Source organism: Amyelois transitella, chromosome 30 (assembly GCF_032362555.1).
Source record: "Amyelois transitella isolate CPQ chromosome 30, ilAmyTran1.1, whole genome shotgun sequence".
NCBI classification, from domain to species: domain Eukaryota; kingdom Metazoa; phylum Arthropoda; class Insecta; order Lepidoptera; family Pyralidae; genus Amyelois; species Amyelois transitella.
In genome coordinates, this window is record NC_083533.1 from 675,607 (window position 1) to 694,094 (window position 18,488).

Genomic DNA, 18,488 nt, shown 5'->3' on the forward strand with positions numbered 1-18,488 from the left:
TTGTCTTTGAAGAAGACAATCCGGATTTCTTCTTCCAACCATTATTGCGTCCACTTTTGGTAGGTTTCGACTGTCAGCTTTCGCGGAATTGGTTTCCATTATTAAATACCTATGTTATCTGAGTAATCCTGAGCAATCAAACACTTATAAAATCTTGAAAAATAATAGCGAACACTAAGGAACGGTACGATCCACAGTCTGTTTATGGATAATTGACGTCATAATAGAAATAGCCAATCACTTTCGTTTTTAGTCACGTGACAGCTGCATATAAAAACCTAATTTTCTGAGACGGATTTTGTTTAAATAATGCAATATTTTTATCTCGCGTTATTACAAATCGCTCCAAAAAAATAATATTAAGACTGATGACATAAAAGAAATGTATATTTTTAATACAGTCAAATAGCCTATTAGTTATAATCTCATCTTTGCGCATTTTTAATTGCACGTTACCCGCTCAACCATAGAGTTTCGGGGCCTGTTTATCACCTCCTTAACATGTACTAGGTATGAAAGTACGATACTTACGAAGTACCTCAGAAAAATACTAGTTGTAATACATGACAGCTGCCAACACTGCCCTCTGTAGCTGTCAATTTGTAATTTGTCTGTGGCTTTTCCGTTTTGGCGCACGCGGAAGTGAAAGAATCCGATTTCCTTTTCCTATAAATTTCAAAAATAAACACGGTAAACTTTTGTAGGCGCTAAGTATTTAATTTTATTTATAAACTAAGTTCAGATCGCAGTATTGTGATTGTGCTTTAGTGAATTTCCAAAGATGGAAGTAACAGACTTTAGTGATATTCTCAATGGTCGTTCAATAAAAATGGAAAGCAATGATGGCCCGTTTGATGATAACACTGGCGTAGAATCTTCGGATCCATTATCAATGATTCCGCAGTATGTTACAGAAAGTGATTTGGGTAAGTATAATAAAACTACTGCTAGCACAAGCTTCATAATCTGTGTTTACAAGCTTGTTGTGACTAAGAGTTATACGTTTATAGGATTTAAAAACAAATATTTTAAAGAAGTAGTACCGACACATAGTAGAAGTAAACAAAAAAAAGCACACATTATCAATACTATATTTGAATTATGAATACAAATCAAATATATTTTGTTTTATCAAGGTCAAAGTTAACCTTGTTATTCAGTATTTACCATTCACAGATTGACGGAATTGAGATAAGATATATATTGGCAGATTGCTAGCCCTCTGTCGAAAAGAATAATCATAAATTTCCAAGTAACAGATCTTTAATCCCAGAGGACTTAATTTAATTAATTCATTACAGTCTGTGAAGCAGAGGACACACATTAATTTTCTTCACTTAAAAACAACATGAAACTGTATAATTTATACACATATATGTATAATGTCCAGGTTTGATCCCATCCGGAACAGAAATCCTACAAACTCCCCTGACCGTCTTCAATGACACTCCTGATGAAGATGACACGATGCAGAGCACAGATTCTAGCGGTAAGTTCATAATGAACCTTATGGTCCAAAAAACATACACACATTGAATCATATCGAATAATCATATTTGAACCGTGTGGTTCCCGGCACCAACAGAAAAAAGAATAGGACCACTCCATCTCTCTCCCATGGATGTCGTAAAAGGCGACTAAGGGGAAGGCTTATAAACTTGGGATTCTGCTTTTAGGCGATGGGCTATATCCCTTGCGGGGTAGACAGAGCCAACAGTCTTGTAAATATTAATAAGCCACGTTCAGCTGTTTGGCTTTAAGATAGAATTGAGATTCAAATAGTGACAGGTTGCTAGCTCATCGCCTTCAAGAAGAATCTCAAGTTTTCTAGCCTTTTCCTTAGTCGCCTGTTACGACATCCTATACTAAAGTGCTGGGAAGCACACAGCACACATGTTATCTAATAGATTAGAATATGTACTGACATAGATTGCTGATGGATTCTTTGTTAGGCGATGGGCTAGCAACCCGTCACTATTTAAATCTCAATTCTATAATGATAGAAACAAAACAGCTGAATGTATCAGTCTTTTCAAGACTGTTGGCTCTGTCTACCTCGCAAGGGATATAGACGTGATTATATGTATACGTACTGTGTACATTTTGGGGTGAAAAGAACCTTTGCTGGGTCCTAATGAACAAAGTTCCAAAGTATAACTTTTAAATTTATTTATGTTATAAAATTAACATCCAGTTTGTTTTTAAAGTATCTAGTTTGTGTGAATTCCATTTATATGCGAGACCATGTAATTGGTCTTTAGTTGTTTATATGTTAACTTTATGTTGTTGACGACTGTATTTCCTCTGAAGAAAATGAAATAAAGTTTTTTTTTTCATTTGCAAGCTTGCTTAAGTCACTGGCTTTTTCCACATCCACAAATTATATAAACATTGCTAAAATTTTTTGTGTGTTAGTTTGTCCGTCTTTCATGTAAAATCCACTGAATATCAATGAAATTTTGATTAATAGTGTGGATATGGAGCCCGCGTGAGAATTACCCTATTTCCTTCCCCTTAGAAGGAAATAGGGTAATTCTCACGCGGGCAGAGCTGCGGGGAAACATAGTTATAGTTCTTTATGATTAACAAAAATTTGTATTCACAGAAGAGGTGATAGTACAATTGATGGACATAAGGACTCGACTGTCGAAACTGCGCACCATGCTGGAGAGGAGACTGGGCGTTGACCTCTCCGATCACACATTCTGGCTGCAAGACGCTAAGATGGTAAGATTATATATATTTGTTTTATTTTCTCGACCTTCGAGTCGTGGACTCGAGAGTTGTCGAATTCCCGTCTTCGGAATTCCCGCCTTCAGGAAGAGGGAGATTCGACGTCACCTTCAATAAAAATACTGTTCCCAAAAACTTTACAAAGCGACTGTGTGTGTATAATATATATATATACATATATTGCCGAGCTTGCACGGAGAGAGTAATGAATGTGGATGAAGCGAAGGAAGTGTGCAGAGATCGTGGCAAGTGGAAAGAGGTGGTATCTGCCTACGTATGAATGTATATAGGATACTGATTGGCTGTCTGACATTTCGAAGCATAGCCCAAACGGCTGGTCATGAGTTTAAAAAAAATGTACGATGTATTCCATTTTGGACACCAATTAAGTGACACCTGCACTTAGGGCACTAAAGTGTTCTATGGCTAAAGACATCTTAACATGTAAACGCTTTGAACTACAGACTGATTTTTTTTTTAACTATACATAACATATACATATACATACATACATAAAATCATGCCTCTTTCCCGGAGGGGTAGGCAGAGACTGCATCTTTCCACTTGCCACGATCTCTGCTTACTTCCTACATACATACATACTTCTGCATACGTAACTCGAAAATTATTTTTAAAATGGGTTTTTCCGAATCCAAGGGAAGAGAAAGTGTAGGAAGTATAGTCGCAAAGTTACTTTATTCACTACAGGAGACGGGAGGGGAAAAAAGGAGAGAAATAATCAAATTTAAAATACTATATTGTGGAAATAAAATGATAAATATGACGGCCTCTGTGGCGCAGCGGTAGTACGCATGACTGTGTCACCGGAGGTCCCGGGTTCGAATCCCGGCCTGGGCATGATGAGAAAAGAACTTTTTCTTATTGTCCTGGGTCTTGGATGTTTATTTATATAAGTATTTATTATAAAATATAATATCATTGAGTTAGTATCTCGTAACACAAGTCTCGAACTTACTTCGAGGCTAACTCAATCTGTGTAATTTGTCCCGTATATATTTATATTTATATATTTATTTAAGTTGCGAATTAATTTGGCAATAAAACATAATCTCTGTCATTTTTTCCTAACTCCAAAACCGTTGCTATGGCGTACCTACATAAAGAAGGTTTCCTACAGAAAGTTTACTTTATTTCTTTTTCTTTTTCAGCTGGAAAGCCACAAAACTTTAGTAGAACAGTGCATCCGAGGGGAAGGCGTTGTGCAAGTCAACATACAAATCAAATCAAACGAGAGAAAAATCAACATATTGGACGTTCTGAAACCTGACGAGGAATTGGTGCCGCTAGCCACTGAGCCGAGGATGGATGATGACTGTAAGTGGTTTAATTTATTTGCAAAAATCTTGCTTCGGCAAGAGTCGTTTCGTGTAAAATCTGATTAACAAGATGGATGAATGTGTGCTTTCATTAGTCACCCATGGTTAACTAATCAAATATACAAGGGACATATTAATAAGACCATTGGGATGGTGAGGGCTTAGACGTATCTTGATAATATTGGAGACTTTCTGGGTAAAAGTAGCCTAGTTTAGGCATACGAAATTGAATTAAAATCGTTCCCATCGGTTTAGTCGTGAAGGCGTAGCATACAGACATACAGAATGTAGTACTTATAATTAGTATCGATGCGATGTATGTATGAAAGTGTTTTTCTGGGTAAATGTAGCCTAGTTTGGGCATACGAAATTGAATAAAAATCGTTCCCATCGGTTTAGTCGTGAAGGCGTAGCATACAGACATACAGAATTTAGTACTTATAATCAGTATCGATGCGAAGTATGTATGAAAGTATTTTTTAATGCATTGCAATAAAATGCAATTACTGTATTTTCTTAAAAATTACTACGTCACAGCCATGCAATAAATAAAGTATCTATATCCCAAAGATACTTCTTAAAATAAACATTGTCAAAGCTGTGAAATTTCCAGCAGTGATCATATTTTGAATTGTAAAATATGATAACTGACCTTATTATTTCCAGATTTACCTCTAGAAGATTCTATGACCGTTCAAGAAGAACAAACAACAGCAGAAGAGGAGAAGTCATTGCCATACGCGGCGTGCGTCAAATGGGTGGTAGACTCTCAGTTCAAGGCCGACCATAGAGTAAGGGTGCCGGATGACCCCATGCAATGGTGAGTTTAGTGTTCTTTGACCCCACATAAAAGTAAATTGTAATTATCGGAAGATCCTACAATATGACTTCGATCAATTACTTGGGTCATTAATTACCCAATCCAGGATCCATGGTCAAAGGCATACCCCGGGTAAGGATGCAAACGGGACTGAAGCCAGGAGGGGGAAGATGAATTTGTGGTATCATACCATCTTAAAGAGTGTCGATTGACCCCAAATGATAGCCAGATTATAGTTTCGATTGACTCCACGAAATGGTGAGTTGAGAGTGCCCGTCGGCCCCAGATGATTTTCAATTATGAGTGTCAAATGATCCCATGAAATAGTCAATTGAGAATGCCAGATGGCCCCACATTAAATTAAGTTATTAGTGTCGGATGACCCCAAATTATAGCCAGATTAGTGTCGAATCGTTTGATCCCACGATTAGTATGAAGATTGTCGGTTGACCCGAAATTAAAGTCAACTTAGAGTGTCAAATGACCCCACAAAAGTGTCAGATGACACATTAAAGTCAGTTAATAATGTCGGATGACCCCAGGTTATAAAAAATTAATCAATCAGTGTCCTTTTTTATAAATTACCAGCTGTCCCGGCAAACGTTGTTATGCCATATAAATAATTTTCGAGTAATTTATTAGTTAAAAAATAAATGTTAAGGGTGGACAATCCTTATCGCTAAGGAGTATGAAAAATAGATGTTGGCCGATTCTCAGACCTACTCAATATGCTCACAAAATCGGTCAAGCCGTTTCGGAGAAGTACGGGAACGAACATTGTGACACGAGAATTTTATATATACCAGCTGTGCTCGCGACTTCGTCCGCGTGGAATAGTTTTGGGCATCATTGAAGCCCTCAAGGATGAATAATTTCCCCCGTTTTGTTTTAACATTTACCATGATTTCTTTGCTCCTAAAATCTGCAGTGTGATGTTACACAGTTATACAGCCTAAAGCCTTCCTCGATAGATGGTCTATTCTACACAAAAAGAATTTTTCAATTCGAACCAGTACTACCTGAGATCTCAATTCTATCACTAAGCCAATCAGCTGAGCGTAGCCTATCAGTCTTTTCAAGACTGTTGGCTCTGTCTACCCCGCTAGGGATATAGACGTGATCATATGTATGTATGTATGTACTACCTGAGATTAGCGCGTTCAAACAAACAAACTAACTAACTCATCAGCTTTATAATATTAGTATACCTAGATAGTGCCGTGTGGTCCCCGGCACCATTGAAAAAAAGAATAGGACCGCTCCATCTCTTTCCCATGGATGTCGTAAAAGGCGACTAAGGGATAGGCTTACAAACTTGGGATTCTTCTTTTAGTCGATGGGCCAGCAACCTGTCACTATTTGAATCTCAATTCTATCATTGAGCCAAATAGCTGAACGCGGCCATTCAGTCTTTTCAAGACTGTTGGCTCTGTCTACCCCGCTAGGGATATAGACGTGATCATATGTATGTTTGTACCACCTGAGATTAGCGCGTTCAAACAAACAAACAAACTCTTCAGCTTTATAATATTAGTGTACCTAGATGAGATGATTTCCCTTGTCAGGTCCGTTCAGCACGTGAAACTCTGGATCCAGTGGGCGGTGAGACAGTTCAAGCTGTCTGGAGTGAGGCTCGCGGATTGGCACATCACCGGTGAACAGCTGTGTCACATCACCAACAAACAGTTCAAGTAACTATTAGTATATATATTCCGCCGGCCGGGGTGATATGACGTATTTAGGATCGTGGATTTTGATACTTTTTTTTTTCGTACTTTCTGATATATGTACCGATATTTTTCTTTTAACGTTTTTAAATATCCTTTAGGTGAGTACACTTAACAGTTTAATTTATGCAGTTGAACTAAAAGTCACCCTGTATATATATATATATATATATATATATATATATATATATATATATATATATATATATATATATACATATACATATGGTCACGTCTATATCCCTTACGGGGTAGACAGAGCCAACAGTCTTAAAAAGACTGTATGGCCATGTTCAGCTGTTTGGCTTAATGATAGAATTGAAATTCAAATAGTGACAGGTTGCGACATCCATAGGAAAGAGATGGAGTGGTCCTATTCTTTTTTGTACTGGTTCCGGGAACCACACGGCACATTAGTATACATATATATATATAGCCTATATGTTATTCTGGGTCTTCAGCTACCTACATACCAAATTTCATCGTAATCGGTTCTGAAGTTACTCCTTATGAATTTATTCAAGTATATAAAAATATTATAGATTATAATATTTCTTTTATGAATTTATTCAAGTATACAGGGTGACTTTTAATTCAACTGCATAAATTTAACTGTTAAGTGTATTCATCTAAAGGATATTTAAAAACGTTAAAAGAAAAATATCGGTTAATATTTCAGAAAGTAGGAATAAAAATAAAAGTATCAAAATCCACGATCCTAAATACGTCATATCACCCCGGCCGGCGGAAAAGCGACGCGTAAGATTCAGAGGTCAACGACACAATTCATTCAGCTGAGCGATCTCGACAACTCTGTACTTTACTAGATCTTGATACTAGAAAAATAATTTATTTTTCACACATTTATTTACATGTTTAGTTTTAATTTCTTTTTGTAGTATTGGTCTTTAATAAAGCGTGTGACGTAGTTTATGAGGGTTTTTTAAATGTGAAAATGATGTTGTTTAATTTAAATAAAAATAGGCTCAAACAGCTCAGAAGCATGGGTATAGTCTATGTTTAAAAGGATGCAGTTGTTTTAAATGTCACTCTGTATAAAAATACTTATTATAGATTATAATATTTCTTTTTAGAGCAAAAGTACCTTCTGACCCGGGGGACCTGTTCTGGACGCATTTTGAACTGCTAAGGAAATGCAAATTTATTGGTGAGTAATAAAAAAAAATAATAAGATCGCGACACGTTTTCTCTCTTTGGCATTCTAAAACTGACTCTGCTTCTTCTCCCCTTTGGCTTTTAGTCCCGGTTGCATTCACAGTCCGTGTGGTTCCCGGCGCCAATAGAAAAAAACAATAGGAAAAAGAATATATATATATAAAAGGCGATTAGGGAAAGACTTATAAACTTGGGATTCTTCTTTTAGGCGACGGGCTAGTAACCACTATGAATGTCAATTCTATCAGTAAGCCTAACGGCTGAACGTGGCCTATCGGTATTTTCATAACTGTTGGCTCTGTCTACCCCGCAATGGATATAGACGTGATTATATGTATGTATGTTTGCATCCTCATCGCTCTGGAGAGGAGCCCGGGGTGCGCCTTTGACCATGGATCCTGGATTGTGTGAGTCAGGTTTTCACACGAAGCGACTCCCGTCCGACCTCCGCGACCTTTGCAGGGGAACCTGACACGTATTGGATCGATCATGGTCACACATCCAGTTGCCTGAATGTGCAGGTTTCCTCGCGATGTTTTCCCTCACTGTAAATAGACAATACGTAGTAGACGGCCTCTGTGGCGCAGCGGTAGTGCGCTCGTCTGTGACACCGGAGGTCCCGGGTTCGAATCCCGGTCAGGGCATGATGAGAAACGAACTTTCTCTGATTGGCCTGGGTCTTGGATGTTTATAAAACATAGTATCGTTGCGTTAGTATCTCGTAATACAAATCTCGAACTTACTTCGAGGCAAACTCAATCAGTGTAATTTGTCAAAAAGAAAATGTCGGTTAGACAGCAAACTAATGTACGTAGCTTAAAAACAGTAATTGGTTAAATTTTCAGCGGTGGTACAGAATGACGAGTCTCCACTCAAAGATAGCTTAGAAGTGCCACAGTCTGCCATTAAGAAGAAACCGAAACAGGTAATATAATATAGAGATCGTGGCAAGTGGAAAGATGTAGTCTCTGCCTACCCCTCCGGGAAAGAGGCGTGATTTTATGTATGTTTGGATGTATGTAATATATATTCCAATCTCCTGTTTGGTTTCCTTCCACCCAAAGGTTGATTGGAAGAGATTGCTTTAGCGATAAGTCCGCCTTTGTACCATCTCTGTCTGTTTTGTGCTGTTTTTTTGTATGTTTTACTCTTATGGTGCAATAAAGAGTTTTATCTATCTATCCATATTATAGCTCATATCTTTATAACATATATGCATATAATTACATCCCTTGCAGGGTAGACAGAGCCAACAGTCTTATAAAGATTGATAGGCCACGTTCAGCTGTTTGGCTAAATGATACAATTGTCGTTCAAATAATGACAGGTTGCTAGCGAATCGTCTAAAAGAATTTAGTAATGACTCATTAATTATTATTGTTATACTAATTATAACTGAACATGGCCTATCAGTCTTTTCAAGACTGTCGGCTCTGTGTACCCCGCAAAGGATATAAACGTGATTATATGTATGTATCTTATCAAAATTAATTATATCATCTTAGTGAGCGATTATCTTCCGATCGTGTCTCAGTCGCAAAATGTCTTATTTTATACGTTTAGACATTTTTTCGAATCAATTAAACAGTATGCAATATAATCTCTTAAGTAAAATGTCACGACAGTCTCTTAAAATTCAATTAAAAATAAAATCGAAAAGTAATCAATTTAAAAAAAGAACCAAAAAAGAAAATTGAAAAGTAATCAATTTAAAAAAAGAACCAAAAAAAAATTATCGAAAAGTAATCAATTAAAAAAAAAAAACAAAAAAAACAATCGAAAAGTAATCAATTTAAAAAAAGAACCAAAAAAAAAATCGAAAAGTAAAAAAAATATTTTTTTTTTTCCCCTCCAGCTTTATTTAAGAGCCAACAACGACGAGGAATCGGCGGCTCACGCGACCAGGAACGGCAACAACGGGCAGGTGCAGCTGTGGCAGTTCCTGCTGGAGCTGCTCACCAGCGCGGAGCACTTCGACGTCATACGGTGGCACGGTACGTTATATATATGTGTATTTAATTACTTATATACCTATACTAGAGGCCGCCCGCAACTTCGTCCGCATGGAAACCCTATCAATCCCGCGGGAACTCTGGGATAAAAAGTAGCCTATGTGTTATTCTGGGTCTTCAGCTACCTACATACCAAATTTCATGGTAATCGGTTCAGTAGTTTTTGCGTGAAAGAGTAACAAACATCCATACAAACTTTCGCCTTTATAATAGTAGTAGGATATATGTGGGAGAAGTTTTGTTTTTTTTAAATCCTTTTTGTTAGTTAACCTTTTACTTATTTTTACGTTGGTGTCATTAAGAGATAGGATAGTGAGTCTGTGGTACGATGTAAGACGTTGTGTTTCTAAGAAGTCCAATAAAATAAGAAGATTTACGATATAATTCCGCACTGTTTTACTTTCATATATATATTATATATACAGGGTGACTTTTAATTCAACTGCATAAATTTAACTGTTAAGTGTACTCATCTAAAGGATATTTAAAAGCGTTTAAAGAAAAATATCGGTTCATATTTCAGAAAGTACGAAAAAAAATAAAAGTATTAAAATACACGATCCTAAATACGTCATATCACCCCGGCCGGCGGAAAAGCGACGCGTAAGATTCAGAGGTCAACGACACAATTCATTCGGCTGAGCGATCTCGACAACTCTGTACTTTACTTGATCTTGATACTAGAAAAATAATTTATTTTTCAGACATTTATTGACATGTCGCACGTTAAGAATCAAACCGTCACTAAGCAAAAAAATCAAAACCTCAGAAAGTTCATTTGAAATTCCAAAATTTACAATCATTGCAAAATGTTATTATTATGTTTATAATTTTCTTACTTTTGTGTCCATATCATTATTATTAGGATAAACTTTGTGCTAACCACTTACAGGATTTAAATCTATTTATTAAAACGGATTTTTTTCTTTTTTTTTTGTAAATATAGTGTCACTGTTCCACGTAATATGTAAAAGTGTCACTTTTCAAAATGTCTTAAGTTAGAGCTGAAACATTACATGCGTTAAAATGACACTATCTTCCTATATTTATAACGATAAATAAACAAAATAATAATATATAATTGTAGAGTATTCTTATTGAAATTGTTCTTATTATCTAAAATCACAGTAATCAGACTATCAATATTACTATTATTTGAAACAATAGATAACAAAATTAAATTCTAAACAAATGTCTCACAGACAGACAATAATTTGACCAAAATCAATAAACAACTCTCCTCACTAATTACGAATTGGTTTTTGTTTTGGTATCATTAAGTTCGAAAATGAAACAAAAATCATACCTATTTCAAATACTTTTTCATTTAAGTTTTTTTTATAAACTTTATTTACCTAATCAAAATCAAAATAAAAAGAAATAGTAAAAAAATCTTAGTACAAAATAAAAAAGTGACAATTTTGAGATGGATTTCTTAATCACCTATTATTATTATCCCTTGAAAATTATAGAATGTGATTATAAAAAGATGATACATAATACGGCAATATAGCATTTTTTTTTATAAGATCCTTAAGATCCTTTTTTTTATTATCAGACAATGGTAATTTTGAAGTATAAAGAGGGAGTAATTGAGGCCGAGCACGAGGTATTTTAATCAATTTTATTTCTTTGTAATTTTCTTCCGAATAAGATTCCTTGTAATATACTCTTACGTTATTATTTAAATCCCGTTTTTCAATCTTTATAATCTTGATATCACTTACTTTAACTACCGCTCCTTCTGTATTTTTAGTCAATTTATACTCTTGAATTTTTTTTATGTCATAAAATTCCTTGTGAGACATTTCTACTACATTATATTTGTTCCCTTTTTTCTTTGCCTCTCGTATGGCATTTATGTACTGATCCGGGACGTAAATAGGTCCAGCACGTAACATTCTTTTTATCTGCCGCTCTATTGTGGAATGGACAGAGTCACCCTCATTTTGCGTATGACCTTTGATCAAAAACTTATGAATTATTGAATTAATATTTGGTAAGTTCTTAACTGCGTGTATGTATGTGGAAAATACGAATTGGTTTTTATTTTGGCCATATGCGTTATCAGAGTAAAATATTATATCTACTTTTCCTGACAAAGACGCGGACTTTTTCTCTAAGAATTTGAATATGCATGTACCTATTTCATTTGCGCCCTTTTGCCCTTCAACCTCATTCCAAAAAAAGCAGTCAGTATTATCTGCTTTTAGTTCGCAAATTGTAAAATTCATGCAATATAATCTGGATTTGTAATAGAAAGAAGACACATCTTCCCTAGGAACCTGTAACATGGCTTGCATATCATAACATGCTACAATATTATTCTCACTGATAAATTCCTTGTCTCGTAACTTCTCTGCCCTGCTTAATTCTTTCTCTTTTAAGTGTGATATATACTTTTCTTCCAATTTTTCTTTATCTGGTTGTAATGCGTTTTCATATGCAACACAATCTTCGCAACGGTCTTTCTTTGGTGTAAAAAAACTTATATTAAAGTCTTCTTTAAACACTTTTCTATAAATATTAATTTTGACATAATCAGATCCATTCTTTTCACAATCTTTTTTATAATCTCTGTATAAATCGGTTAATGTTTTCCCTCCCTCTATGTATTCTCTACTTGTTTGTTGACGCAAATAATGGCTCTCAATTCTGGGTATACTATCAATATGTCTTTTAACTGTAGCCAATAACTCTGCAGATACTTTGGTTCCATGATTTTTGTGTTTTCCACGTAGTTCAGGTTCAATAATACCCGTTGAATTAAATTTTTCTATAACAGTCCGAATTGGCCTGTCATTGGTACCTAAAGTTCTTTTGAAAAATATTTTGCATACCTTCTTTTTTTGGTTATTTATTGTTAAGTAAAATGAGTGTTTGGGTTTTCTATTGTTAGATATTTTTTTATATTGATACTTCGGTTTAATCTCACTCATATGTTTAGATATAAAGTATCTTTGTTGTGTAAGTGACCCCATTCTCCAATAGTTACAAAAAATTTCCTTACGTTCTTCTTCGGAAAAGTTATTGGAACACTTTAATCGGCAATTATTATTACAAGGAACACCTATTTTTCTTTCTGTTATTACTTTATGTTTGGTAGACGAAGATGTATACTTTAAACCCATATTTCGTAAAGTTTTTGCAAGAGCCTTTTTACTGCCGCGCTTTCTTTTTCGTGTTTGTCCATTAGAGTCATTCTGGCAAACTTCATCAGGTGTCAAATCACTAATAGCTGCAGTTTGAATATTTTTAATTTGCTCTAATACAATTGATTTTAAAGATAGAGGATTATAAAACGTAGGATTATTTTGCTTTAGGGGTGATGAAACATAAATAAAATTTGCTGGGTCATGTGCTACTTCAGAATTACCATTAACTGTTGCGTTAATTTGATTATCATGAAATGAGAGTATTTGGGTTTCTCCATAATATGAGTCTAAATTATGTATGTAATTGTTTGAATTATCTACTTCGGTTATGGGCCTTTCAGACGTTGTACATTTTTTAATCACATTTTCATTAATATCAGACGAACTATTTGAATCATATTGTAATGCTATTTGTTGTAAAGATGACAAGTATTCGGTTGATTTGCTTATTATTATTTCAATATCTGTTTCTTGGTTCATTGTAACACATTTCCGCTTCGATGGTGCAACTGAATTTTGTTCAGAATCTGAAGAACTGTTAGAAGAGCTACTAGACGTACTAGAAGTGGATGAACTAGATGATGAAGATGAACTAGATGATCCGGGTGCAGTTCCCGACGATAGTGTTTCTTTTTGTGTAAGTGAATTGTACGAACTGAATTGTGATTGAGACCCACTGACTAAATTTTGTTGTTGACATACTTTTTTTGGTAATTTAATGTTTTGTGTACGAGTTTCATTGTCAGATTCTTGAGATGACGAATTATCTAGAGAACTGGGTTTATACTCCTTATCATCATCGGAAGCAGGCGAAAAATCTCGAGTAGACTGACGGCTGCTACAGGAAGAACTTGAAGAATTTCTGTTTCTTAAGTATTGTTTACGTTGAACGCCTGTAATGCTGGAACTTGGGCTTGGATCTTGTGCAACTCTAATACTCGTAGTTTCGTTTATTTCTGGAGATTCTTCAATTTTGGAATTAATATCTTTAATAATTCCTCTAAATTTACGAGTCCTTGGGTTGATAGAAGGCATGATGAAGATACTGTAAGATAATATTGGCAAAGTTAGGTTGCACGGTCAATAAAAGATTGTTATCATCTATACTAATAGGTATTATAAATGTGAAAGTACGTTTGTTTGTTTGTTTGTCCGTCTTTCACGTTTAAACCACTGAACATTGTCATGTCTTTTAACCAAAAATTGTCGTTTGGTATAAAAATTACAGCATTCGTTAATACATAATTATTATAAACTACTTACATAGCCTATGTCACTCAGGGATAAGGGCCTATCTAACGGCAAAAGATTTTTTAAAATTCATGTTGTATTTTCGTAGCCTATTAAATTCAAACAAACAATGAAATCATTCCTCTTAATAATTATTATTAGTATAGTAACAAGAAAGTTGGAACATTAAGACAAAAACGTTTCTTTTCGGATAGGGGCAGATTAATAAATAAGGTGATCATCTCGAAATTGCAGCAATACTGACTTTAAACTGAAAGAAACATTAAAGATCTAAAATTGTTTTAAATAATACATTCTGAATTTATGGAAAACACTGTCACTATTTGTAATACTACAATTATCATTTAAAATTGTTATCTTACTTAAGAACATAATTATGCGAATACTGTCATTTATTGTTTAATGACAGTATACCTTCAAACAATATTCCAAATATCCAACCAAAAATATGTGAAGACTGTCACTTATTGTTTAATGACAGTATACCTTTAAAATATATTCCAAATATCCAACATAAATAACGGGACAACTGACACTTTACATTTAAATACACTATTCTTTAAAAGTATGATCTAACATACAAACTAAAATAAAAAGAAAACTGTCACTTTTTGTTTAAAAACGTTTTTTATGTATAAACCCAGTCAAACTTACCTTATAATTTCAGGAGAAGCGTAGGTAAACAAAAAATGTCACTGTTCAATACAGAATTGACCTCAACATCACGGCGGCCATGTCTCTAATGAAAAAATGACGATGTTGCTGTCAACGGCCTCGTGATCTCCCACCAATGACATATCGACACTAATGACATCTATCGAACGGATTATGATATAAACATGGGAGTTTCTGCATTACACTGTTCTTACCGCGCGCTACTAGATGGCGTTAATAGTCGATATTTGCATAATTTCGTATAGTGACGGTTTGATTCTTAACGTGCGATGTTTAGTTTTAATTTCTTTTTGTAGTATTGGTCTTTAATAAAGCATGTGACGTAGTTTTTGAGTGTTTTTTAAATGTGAAAAAACGGCTCAGAAGCATGGGTATAGTCTATGTTTAAAAGGGTGCAGTTGTTTTTAATGTCACCCTGTATTAAACATAAATAATAAATAGAAAAGATTTGTATGCTTGTAACGAATAAACTCAAAAACTACTACCGGTCTGATTATCACGGAATTCGCCAGAGATTACCCACATGCCAGTATACGTTTGTAATGACCGACTGACCGAGAGACCCAGCTGTGGCAGTTTTTTTTTTTTTTTTTTTTTTTTATGGGACAAATTACACTGATTGAGTTAGCCTCGAAGTAAGTTCGAAACTTGTGTAACGAGATACTAACTCAACGATACTATATTTTATAATAAATACTTATATAGATAAACATCCAAGACCCAGGGCAATCAGAAAAAGTTCTTTTCTCATCATGCCCTGGCCGGGATTCGAACCCGGGACCTCCGGTGTCACAGACAAGCGTACTACCGCTGCGCCACAGAGGCCAAAGTTCCAGCTGGAGCTGAGGTATCTGACTGACTGACCGGCCCGCAGGCGCGGAGGGCGAGTTCAAGCTGCTGGAGCCGGAGCGCGTGGCGCGGCTGTGGGGCGCGCGCAAGCACAAGCCGGCCATGAACTACGAGAAGCTGTCGCGCGCGCTGCGCTACTACTACGACGGGGACATGATCGCCAAGGTGGCCGGCAAGCGGTGAGCGGGGGTGGTGAATGGGATTGATGCTATGGTGAAAGGGATTGATGTAGTGATGAAACGGAATGATGCAATGATGAAACGGATTGATGCACTGATGAAACGGAATGATGCAATGTTGAAAAGATTTGATGTAGTGATGAGAGTAATGATGCTATGATGAAATGTAGTGATGCAATGATGAAAGGGATTGATGCTATGATGAAAGGGATTGTTGCAATGATGAAACGGGATGATATAAGAATGAAGCGGATTGATGCTATGATGAAAGGTAATGATGTAAGAATTAAACGGATTGATGCAATGATGAAAGGGATTGATGTAAAAGTGAAACGGAATAATGCAATAATGAGCGGTATTGATGTAAATTTAAACGGATTAATGCTATGATAAAAAGGAACGATGCTATAATGAAACGGATTGATGCTATGATGAAAGGGATGGATGTAGTGACGAAACGTAATGATGCAATAATGAAAGGGATTGATGTAAAAATGAAACGGATTGATGCAATAACGAAATGGATTGACGAATGAGAATGACAAACTTAAACAGGTTTAATGTAAGCCTATCCGTTAGTTACCTTTTACGAAATCCATGGGAAAGAGATGGAGTGGTCTTGTTCTTTTTTCTATTGGTGCCGAGAACTACACGGCAAAATAGCGTCATACAAAGTGTATGCGACAATGTCATTCCCGTGAATTTCGTACAAGGCAACTAAGGGATAGGCTTATACATTTGGGATTCATCTTTTAGGCGACGAGCTAGCAACCTGTCATTATTTGAATATCAATTCTATCGTTAAGCCGATCAGCTGAACGTGCCTGTCAGTCTTTTCAAGACCATTGGCTCTGTCCACCCCGCACGGTATATAGACGTGACAATATGTATAATGTATATTACAGATTCGTGTACAAGTTCGTTTGCGACCTACGACAACTTATCGGCTACGACGCCGGGGAGCTCGCCGAGCTCGTAAAGGGCGTCCACGACGGCGGGGCGTGCGAGGAATAGCTGGCTTCTACGACAACACGCCGCAGAGCAGAATGGGGCCGCTCTCCGTGTGGTTAAAGGCGATTGAGGGTACTTCAATTCAGCGCTACGAAAGTATTCTTCAAATGGGTTGACGTGATGCGATGGCTGGTCATGAAACTGATGTTATACTTTTCAGTTGAAAGAAGATAAATTGTTAGATGCGAGCTTGCATGAAGAGAGTTATGAATGTGGATGAAGCGAAGGAAGTGTGCAGAGATCGTGGCAAGTGGAAACATGTGGTCTCTGCTTCTCCCTCCGGAAAAAAAATGATAAATTCTTACTATCTTGATGCAGGGCTTTGACTCGACGGCATATGATGAGAATACGGGGTAGACAGAGCCAACAGTCTTGAAAAGACTGAATGGCCACGTTCAGCTATTTGGCTTAATGATAGAATTGAGATTCAAATAGTGACAGGTTGCCTGTAATAATCCCAAGTTTGTAAGCCTATCCCTTAGTCGCCTTTTACGACATCCATGGGAAAGAGATGGAGTGGTCCTATTCTTTTATGTATAGGTGCCGGGAACCACACGGCACACCTTTATTAAATATAAATGAAACATATGTACATCTTTCCAATTAGGTAAATATTGTGAAAATGATCTTTTTGACTTTTTTATTATTGTGTAAATATAAAAATTTATTAGGTTATTAAGTTTGAATAAGAGTGTTCTGTAAAAATAAATTCTATCAACGTTTATAATTTTTTTTATTTACATATCCTTAGGCTGCTGGGTCTGTCTAGCCCGCAAGGGATATAGACGTGATTATATGTATGAATTAATGAAGGTTCCTGTTTTTCCTTATTTAAGAGCGTTGCTAGTTATATGACGTACAAAGCACGCTGCTCTGGTCATTTAATTCACACACGAAAATCATAATAAATGTTTTATTCTGAAATAGAAAAAATATAACGAAAAAAATCCACCATTGTATATCTGTTTATTAGTTTTATTATTACAAACAAAAATAAAAATTAACGTGAACGTGGCCTATCAGTATTTTCAAGACTGTTGGTTCTGTCTACCCCGCAAGGGATATAGACGTCATGGCATTTTTTCACGTCATTATACATTTCAATAAATTGGCAAGTTGTATCTCATATTTTAGTATTTGTTAAAAAGTTACAAGCTAGTATGCAGGGATCGTGGCAAGTGGAAAGAGGTAGTCTCTGCCTACCCCTCCGGGAAAGAGGCGTGATTTTATGTATGTATGTTACAAGCTATAATACCTAAGCACTCGAGACTAGCGTCCGCTTCAAGGCTCAATTCTGAACGTTCTACAAAACGTGACACAGAATCCCTCCCTTCAAAGAACAGAACGATACGCTCCCCAAAACGGAGGACACCCTCCCCGAAACTGGTACTCCCACTGGTGAGATTAGCTGCAACAGCTGAAGAAACTCCAGAATTGATCGCCTTCAAGTTAAATCCAGTTGGTGCACAGGAAAGCAAATGTACAAAAAAAAGTGTACAAGACTTATGGAATACTTACTCAACGATTCAATAAATACTCTTTAGAATAGGACCACTCTATATC

At 35.9% G+C, this 18,488-nt stretch overlaps 1 protein-coding gene across 1 annotated transcript; it reads left to right on the forward strand.

Moving 5' to 3' along the window:
- Positions 1 to 621: 621 nt before the first annotated feature.
- LOC106136547 (DNA-binding protein Ets97D) lies at positions 622 to 17,629 on the forward strand. Its single transcript, XM_060953030.1, has 11 exons — positions 622 to 926; positions 1,391 to 1,489; positions 2,606 to 2,727; positions 3,903 to 4,068; positions 4,737 to 4,890; positions 6,456 to 6,581; positions 7,712 to 7,785; positions 8,639 to 8,718; positions 9,649 to 9,787; positions 15,761 to 15,914; positions 16,820 to 17,629. The coding sequence occupies exons 1-11, from the start codon at positions 782 to 784 to the stop codon at positions 16,926 to 16,928; spliced, it is 1,368 nt and encodes a 455-aa protein (XP_060809013.1). The 5' UTR covers positions 622 to 781; the 3' UTR covers positions 16,929 to 17,629.
- Positions 17,630 to 18,488: the final 859 nt, after the last annotated feature.